The sequence below is a fragment of the Cyrtonyx montezumae genome, unplaced genomic scaffold, assembly GCF_038088225.1.
Source record: "Cyrtonyx montezumae isolate F1298 unplaced genomic scaffold, pur_monq_1.0 scaffold_30, whole genome shotgun sequence".
NCBI classification, from domain to species: domain Eukaryota; kingdom Metazoa; phylum Chordata; class Aves; order Galliformes; family Odontophoridae; genus Cyrtonyx; species Cyrtonyx montezumae.
Genome location: NW_027072035.1, coordinates 12,920,142 through 12,929,237, shown reverse-complemented (window position 1 = coordinate 12,929,237; position 9,096 = coordinate 12,920,142). Strand labels below are relative to the sequence as shown.

Sequence of the window (9,096 nt, the reverse complement as noted above, 5' to 3'; positions counted from 1 at the left end):
CTTTCCTTTCCTTTCCTTTCCTTTCCTTTCCTTTCCTTTCCTTTCCTTTCCTTTCCTTTTCCTTTCCTTTCCTTTCCTTCTTTTTTTCTCTTTTCTTTTTTTTTCTCCTCTCCCTCTCCCTCTCGTCTTTTTCTCTTCTCTTTTTCTTTTCCTTTTAAAATATTATTTTATTTTGTTTTATTAATTTACGATATCCTCTTCCCGCACCCGGAGACAGCCGGGCATCCATCCTCATCCCCACCCCACCGCCCGCCTACCCCGCCGCAGGTGCGGCCCGGCCCCCGCTCCCGCTCCCCGCCCCACGTCGCCGACCCGTGTAAGAGCAGCGCAGCCGACGGCGGCGGCGGTGTCGCGGCGATGGGTGTCCGCGGTGGCTCGGGGCTGTACGTGGGGCGCGGCGGTGCCGCGCTGGTGGCCGCGCTGCTGCTGGCTCTGCTGGTCGCACTGCTGACCCTGGCCGCGTTGTACGGGCGCTGCCGGCACCCGCCGCTCCCCGCTCGCCCCGCGGCAGCGCCCGGTGCGGACCGCGGCGTGCCCGGAGCCCCGACGTGGATCTCGGTGCGGCGGCTGCCGCGGGACCTGCTGCCGCTGCACTACGAGCTGGAGCTGTGGCCGCGGGTGCGGCCGGGGCAGGAGGGCTCCCTCGGCTTCAGCGGGCAGGTGAACGTCACGGTGCGCTGCCAGCGGGACACGCGGAGCGTGGTGCTGCACAGCGCCGGCCTGCGCTCCCACGAGGCTGCCGTCCGCGGGCCATTGCCCCACGCGGGGGCCGCCGTGGAGGTAGAGGGGCTGCGGCTGGAGGAGGAGAACGAGCTGGCGGTGCTGGAGCTGCGCGAGCCGCTGCTGGCTGGGCGGCGGTATGTGCTGCAGCTGCGCTTCCAGGGCCGTCTGCGGGAGCGCCGCGAGGGGCTCTTCCTCACCCGCTACACCGACCTGGGCTGCAGCAGGTAGGGCGCTGCCGTCCTGTGCGTCCGCCGGGCGTGCTTTCGTTGCCCTCTGACGGGGAGTTTGCGGCAGACAAGAGAAGCCTAAGATCGCGGTTTTGGAGGTTCTGGCTGAGGGGGGTTTGCGAAGAAGGTGCTTAGCGTAGAGATAGGGAAGGCTCTTAACGTTATTCAGAACGGTTCTTTTCTTAAAGATGTGTCAAATTGCTGTGGAGGGTGCAGCGTTACGGTTGAGGCGTTTTTGGCTCCCAACCTGCTGATGGTTTAAACCATCCTCTCTTTGACAGTTTACTAAGGTAAGCTAATTTAGCAGTACACAGAGTTGTGTTCCATGAAGGCTGTGTTCGGGTACCTGCAAGATCCATGTGTGTGTCACTGTATGAGTACCAGCAGCATCAAACTTAAAGTTGAGTTCCTCTTGAAACCATGTGATTTTCGGTAACGATTACCACAGTAAGTTGGCTATCTCTCTCATTCACAGGAATGTTTGTGCAATTTTTGATGTAAGGAGAAGTTCGAATATATCACCTAATTTACATAATTGAAGTAACTTAAATCGAAATGGAACAATCGTTTAGTTGTTTAATTTTGCATCAGCGTGCTTTATGATTCTGTATCAGACAAGCTCCATCTAAGAAATGCTGAACTAGACTACAGTATTTTTCAATTCATCCTAATTTTGGAGGATCTGTAAGCTGTTCTCTAAGCTGTAGCAAATTAACGATGGAAGAATTTGGATTTCAATTGATTAAAATCATTCCTGTGATATATAAAGTATTCAGTGCCTTTCAGCTTCAGTGCTGCCAGTACAAAGCCTGTTGCTATTCTGCAAGGATACCATCACCTCCCATAGGCAGCACTGTAGCTTTCTCCAGGGAGGACTTGTACCTGGCTCTGTCAGACCTTTGCTGTCTGATTCCTGCACTGGCTTCAGACTTTAGTTTGTAACTGAAACCATCAGCTGCAGCACACAATGTACTGTTTATCTGCAGTCAGGCAGATTCTCGTGTCTCTTTGCCATGTACTGGAAGTTTTAGTGTTTTTTGTATTCTGTGCCTCTGGAGTCACTAAGGACCTCTTGCTTGAGAGGAGCTGAGGCATGGAGCTTCACCTGAGCTCAGACACCTGCACTACTCCTCTGGGTGAGCTGCACTAGCTGCTCAGTGCCAGGCAACCTTGCCCCCCAATCCAGCTCAGAGCAGAATTGCACAGCCAAGGTACCGTGGGCTGGCTGTTTGCAATGAGAGCTCCCTGCTACTTCAGAAGTGCACACCTCATATCTGAGGACAGAATAAATCAAACTCAAACTTCACCAACTTTTCAGCTTAGAAGCTGTTCATGATCAGAGTGATTGTTGGAGGCTTTGTGTGTTTTATACTGTTAATGACAATTTGTACCACCCATCTGATCACACTGGACATGCAAAAGATTGCTCTGAAAGTTGGAAGTGCTCTCCGTGAATATCACACTTTGCACGGTGACTGCAGCAGCAAAGAAAGTAAAAAAAGGATGACTGTGTTACTAGTACTAAGTATCTGGAAGGCTTTTCTTCTGAAGAGGCATCTTTATTCTATATAGATGGGGGAGTCTATGCCAGGATGAGAGCAGGCAGAGAGCTGTAGAAACCATTGTGCCCTTCTTGAGCAGCACTGGCTCAGACAGAAGCAATTCAGGTTATGTGAGTGTCATTCTGCATGCAGACCTTGCGCTGCTGTGAACAAGCTTGTGTAGAATGCTCCAGGCTTAGTGAGATCGCTGCAGAGCAGGCTGTGCAGGGCCGGCTGTGTGTATGGTAGCAGGGGACTCCATGAGCAGAGCCCAGTGCTGCCCCATGGCAGGATAGACCAGGTCCAGCAGCTCCAAAAGGGACCTACCACCAGCAGAGCTGAGCCACGAGTGATACTGGCTGTGCTCTGGGAGAGCTGATGGAGGAAAAGGAAAACTGCTGCAGTGTGGAACGGGAGAGAAAGAAGCCCTGCAGGCACCAAGGGCAGTGCCCGAGGGTAGGAGGTGCTCCGGGATCAGAGCAGAAAGTTCCCTGTGGCCCAGGACAGGAGCATGCTGGAGAAGGCTGTCCCTTGAAACCCACAGGCACCACACAGAGCAGGTCTTCACATGCAGGGAGAGTACAGGGTTGAGCTGCCTGGCAGACAGCTGAACCCATCTCTGCAAAGAAAGTCCCATGCTACTTCTACTCAAACACCTGACTCCATATGGCTGTGTTAATAAGAATTACAAAATAGGATCAAACACACTGTTTGTGCTGATTTTTGCCATTTGTTTATGCACTGAGTACCAAAGTGATGGAAAGAGGAACTGGAGCAGCACTGGCACAGTTAATTGTGCCTCACAGCAGAGCACCTGAACTTCTAACCTCTATATTTTTATGAATCAGTGAGTAAAACTATCAAAATGATGTGACAGAAATCAGAGAAAATATCAGGTTTGGTGTTTTCTTGGGATCTGTGTTAATACCAAGCACCATTTACCTGAGAAGAGGACTACTGTGGATGGCAAGTGCACAGAACAGGATGCTGCTCACTGTAGGACTCCCATACTTGGGGCCTCCTAAGGTTTTGCTAAATGGTTTCATTCACATATATTTTTAAATTGGAAGAAATCGGATATAAAATAAGTAAACACACAAGTTACTTGCCTGTTCTTCCCAGAGTTAGCACATGCATTGCTTCTTGCTTTGTTCGTTTATGTGGAGGCGTGTTTCCTATGGACTTCTTGTTGTTGCCCTTGAACTGCCAGATGTGGAGCTCTGAGAACCATCACAATCACTTTTTTTTCTAATGCTTGGTGAAGATGCCTTGATATGAACAGAATCGCAGAGTTGTAGGGGCTAGAAGGGACCTCAAGAAATCATCAAGTCCAACCCGCTGCCAAAGCAGCTCCCTAGCCCAAGTTGCACAGGTAGGTGTCCAGGTGGGTCTTGAACATCTCCAGAGAAGGAGACTCCACCACCTCTCTGTGCAGCCTGTGCCAGTGTGCTGTCACTGCACTGGGAAGAAGTTCTTACAAACTTTTGTGCAGAACTTCCTATGCATCATTTTGTGGCCGTTTTCCCTTGTCCTATCACCACACACTGCCGAGAAGAGTTCATCCTCATCCCTTTGCCTCCCACTCCTTACGTATTTATAGACATAGATTGGATCCCTTCTGAGTCTTCTTTTTTCAAGGCTGAACAGACACAGATCTCTCAGCCTTTCCTCATAAGGGAGGCACTCTACACCCTTTATCAGATTTGTGGCCCTCCACTGAACTCTTTCCAGGAGATCCCTGTCTTTTTTGTACCAGGGCGCCCAGACTTGGACCCAGTTCTCCAGATCTGTAACTCTGTTTTAAAACCTGGACCATTGGGAATGCTCATTCCATGTCCAGTGGACATCTTGATTACAGCCACTGTGCCACAAAGATCTGCCCCAAATGAGGCAAAACTGTGGAGTGTAAGGTAGAAAATTGCCTCCCCCTGTATTTACCTCTGTTAACCAGTGCACTGGGACATCACTGTGCTGCTTGCACTGGGGTTCTTCTCCACAAGATGTCATGGAATTGTGCAAGTGCATGTAAGCACAGCTACCTAACAGCCTCTATACATACAATGTTTGCAGTTAAAATGTGCCAATGAAATAAGAGATTGTGTTTGAGACGTAAGCAGGTGTACGGAGAGACTGTAATTACAACAGCTGGAAACTGTGTCACTTCTGAGCTCTGTCCTGCTGTGTGCAAAGCTTTAATCAATGCTCTCTGAATAACCAAGCTAGGCAAATTATTTAAAAAATATTTTAAATATTTAAAATATATCTGGAAAAGTTCAGTGAGTTAAATAAGAAACTTTTTTTTCCCAAGTGAGCTGTCTGCTGGGTGGGGAGTTTAACTGGGACTTGAAATGATAACCAGACTTTTTGCAAATCCACTTCATCTCTATAGTTAACTTCTTGCTTTGCATCTGCCATATTTATTTGCAGTGTCTTGGTTTTGATTAGCTGTAGCATGCTGGATTAATCTTACCTATATTTTCCATACAGTATGCTGGTTGCATCCCATATGGAACCAGCGTATGCCAGGACAGTTTATCCATGTTTTGATGAACCTGACATGAAGGCCACATTTAATATCAGAATTGTCCATGACCCAAGCTACGTGGCTCTTTCCAATATGCCTGCTATTGGTAGGTAAACAGTAAAGAGTCTTACATTTGTTTGTTTTTTCTCTCCTTAGTTTACCTTAAAAGTGGTGTGATTTATATGAGCAGATGATAACTCTTTCATTTGATACAGCATTCTGTTGCTTGCAGAAAATGTCTTGAAAATGTGCAAAAAATCTATGCTTGTTAACTTAAATATTCAGAGATATTTATTCATAATTGATGTATGTGATGGAAATAACTCCATCCTTGCCAGCTGCAATGTACTTTATTGTGGTTGGTGGAGGCCACATGATTCTTAGCATTTACTGTGGTGTCAACTTGTCTGTCTTCCTATATGACATCTGCTTAAAGCAGCAGCTCCAGTATGCACAGCCAGTAGCTGTGGCATTAAAGAATTGCATTTCTTTCTAAGTAGCTTTTAAGATGTATTTAAATCATATGTAAAAGAGAAAAATTTTACCTCACAGAGAGATCGTATCCCTCTGTGTATATTCAAAATAAGGCTAACAGGACTATAAGGCTCTGGAAATGCTCCTCCTGTCCCACACTTTGTGAACATTCTAAAACTGATGCAGTGTTTTCTGCTTGCAGGACTTCCACAGAGAAGCTCTAGAGTGGGTTTTGGGTGTTTGCATGAAGGGCCATGGCTGATTCATGGTGATAACAAGGAATTTGGCTGCTTGTCTTCTACCGGAAGAATATGATGTTAATGCAGAAATAAACTGTATTAAGAGAGATGTAAAAACAAGCAAGTGAAAACAACCTGTAGGAAGTGTCAATTCCTGGTTTGTCTTGGAGGATTAATGCCTTGAATATTTCTTTAATATTTTTTTCTAGATGTATCTGAAATGAAGGATGAAAATGGAAGCCTGTGGAGTGTTACCACATTTAACACTTCGTTGAGAATGTCAACTTACTTAACTGCTTTTGTGGTCTGTGATTTGGACTATGTCAATAGAACAGAGCGAGGAAACGAGGTAAATAAAAGGCTACACAACACACAACAGCAATTTACTGCACAAGTTGGCTCTGCTGTGCTTCAGAAGGTACCACAGACATTCACTGTTACTTTCCACTCTAAACATATTTGCTTATGTGGCAAAACTACTAATGTTTATCCTGCAGACAGTTCCGCAGAAAGCTCTCCTTTTCAACAGTTAGCTTATTGTCCTGTCCTTATTATTGCATACATGTATACAGATACAATTCCACAAGTAGGTGTGAGTCTTTTCTGTTAAAACTTCAGAAATTGCTCTTCAAAATCAGGATCTTATTATTTTATTTCTCTTAGTTGGAAAAAGTATCCATTTCCACTGCTGTGACAAGTCAGGAAAGCTATATCTTGTTCTTCAGGTCTCTTTAAGGATGTCTGTTATGACTTCAGTATGAATAACAGCATACTCCAAGCCTTCTGTGTACAAGTTTTTACTACAGTGGGCACATTTTTCAACCTTCAAAAATGGTAGTTCTGTGTTTGATGCTTCTTCACCGCAGGGCATTCAGGGTTTTCTTCACCACTGTGTATTTCCACTTTGGTTGCTTGTGGTTCTGGCTTGTAGCTTTCTCCTGGACTGATGGGTGCTGACAGGAGTCAGCTAAGCATTCAGATGAGTGCTTTTCAGAGGAAAAAGGCAGTTGCCTCTTCAGTACTGTAACAAAGCAAACAACACAGAGAGGGAATGCTGCTATTACTTAGAGGCACAGGGGTCTTCTGCTCAGAGGGTCTTCTCTCTCTACCAGCAGAGACCAATTGTCAGTTTTAGGATATGAGAAAGCTGAAGATGTTTAGTATTTTCAGATAGGAAAAGCTCTCTGAGTATCAGTTTCTCTTCAAGAAAACTTCACCACTTGTGTTCCCTGGCTGAGCTACATTGGCTCAAGAGAGGTGTATCTGACTAGTTTTTCAGCATCTCCAATTGAATAAAAGAATTATCTGACATCTATAAGTCAGATTCAGGTCTTGTCTCTTACGAAGTGCTGGAGCTTTAGGTTCTAGGCCATGTTTTGTTAGGTCCAGTAATGTGGGTTGGGATTTTGTTCATATAAAACTCATTGCGTGATCTAGTGTGTACAGGCAGCGATTTCAAACAGCGATTCACAGATGAGAAGTGTGGAAAAAGAAAATACAAGGCTTGCCTGAAATAATGCTTCCTTGTTTTGTTTCAGATACGTATTTGGGCTCGGAAAGAGGCGATTAAAAATGGGTATGCTGACTATGCTTTAAATATCACAGGCCCAATATTTTCATTTCTGGAAGACTTATTTAACATCAGCTACCCTCTGCCAAAGACAGGTGAGGTTATTTATTTTCTTAAATGGCTGCTGATAATACAACATTTATAGAAACAATGGGTTCTTTAGCAGAGTTCTCTATTTATAACTTACTATATTTGTGGTATAAAAGCCCTAAACTTGAACTCATTGAAATCTCAGCACACTTACGTTCATGTCAAAGACAGGACTATAGAGTGAAGAGAATTAATCAGACTTGTGGCATTCTGGGATACATCAGTCAGGGATGCTGAAGTCCCTGCATATGCCTTGTAAATCTTTACTTACTATAACCCTTGTTCCTCCAAAACATTCCTTGCTTTCTTCACTATGCCCTCATCTGATTGGTGAATTGGCTGTGTGTTCATGTATATTTCTCCCTGGAGAAAGGTTCCTGTAAGAAATGTTATTTCTGTCTAAAATCAATGCCAGGTTAAGTTAGTAAAGGCAGGCTTCAGTCAAGAAAGCAGGGAGCCATCATGTGGTCCTTCCATACGATTTGATACTGTCAGCATTGGTGCCGTGGGGGAAACTTGCTCTCATATATAGAGTGGTTGTATACTGAGAGCACAGAAGTTTGGGCATATTGAAATTGACCTGCCCATAGCCTTGATAGATTGCAGAATTTGAAGAGGAGGATTTCCTCCTTGAACTTGGACATATTATTGATTTGTAACTCTGTTTTTTCGCATTTAAAAGAAAGAAATTTTCACCTGTCTAAATGTATTATCTCCCGTGTACTTAGAATAACACTCAGAATTATTCATTATACTTCTTATGGAAAATGTATCACATGCAGTTGGTGCTCTTTTCAGATATTGATATCTTAATAATCATGCAAGGTAAGCAAGGATTGTAGGCAGTTATTTTTCACTGGTGCATTCGTCTGTTTAGCAGCACTGTTGGTGAGTTGATATATTATTATAAAAATATTACTGACATAGAAAATAGTATTTCAGGCCTCCTGACAGATGCAATTTCACAGCTTCACAGAATTTTATAATACTGTTACACATATTGTTTGCACATACCAGCTACATTTCCACTTAACTTGCTTTGAAGTTTCCCTTACAAATCATTAGGATTATATTAACCAAGCATTGCTTCATACAAGTGCTAGAGATTTCTGCTGCGAACACAAACTGAATTTATTTTTAATTTTGCATTTTAGAGATATTTATGAATTTGCTTTCAACTGCTCAAGTTTAGAGATGTTAATGAATTTGCTTTGAACTGCTTTTAATACAATTATAAGAGACCTTTCTCCCCCTTAACTGGCTTTGCTGCAAGCCCGCAGTGATAAGCCTGGCTTTTTTTTTTCCCCTCAAAATAATTCATTGGCTGAAGGCAAAGGTGACTATCATCTTTCACAAAATGCAAGAGAAGTTGATACAGAGCAAGATCTCTGAGAGCCAGGAGTATGTACCCTAGCATGCATAGAATTCAGCCATCATTTTTTTTTTTTTTTCAGAACATCTATGTGAACAAGATACAGTACAAATTTGGGTTCTGTGGGAATTTGTTGTATGGCTTCCTGGAATAGTGGTAATTATAGATGAAAGTGATGACAAGAAGAGATTTCACTTAGCATTTTTGAGGGTGTTGCCATAATCTAGCAAAAAAAAAGTATTAAAAAAAAACGAAAGAAGAAATAAAAAAGGAGGGATGGGGTGTACAAATGTAATGCCTTTTAATTGCACACTGAATAATTATCCAGCATAAAAT

General features: G+C 44.1%; 1 protein-coding gene across 1 annotated transcript in view; it reads left to right on the top strand.

Annotated features, from left to right (window-relative positions):
* The first annotated feature begins 357 nt into the window (after positions 1-357).
* Positions 358-9,096, top strand: part of LVRN (laeverin) — a 34,139-nt gene continuing 25,400 nt past the window's right edge. Inside the window, exons 1-4 of the mRNA XM_065744303.1 lie at positions 358-947; positions 4,979-5,121; positions 5,938-6,077; positions 7,267-7,393. Coding sequence (XP_065600375.1) covers positions 358-947; positions 4,979-5,121; positions 5,938-6,077; positions 7,267-7,393 — 1,000 coding nt within the window. The remainder of the gene's footprint in view (positions 948-4,978; positions 5,122-5,937; positions 6,078-7,266; positions 7,394-9,096) is intronic.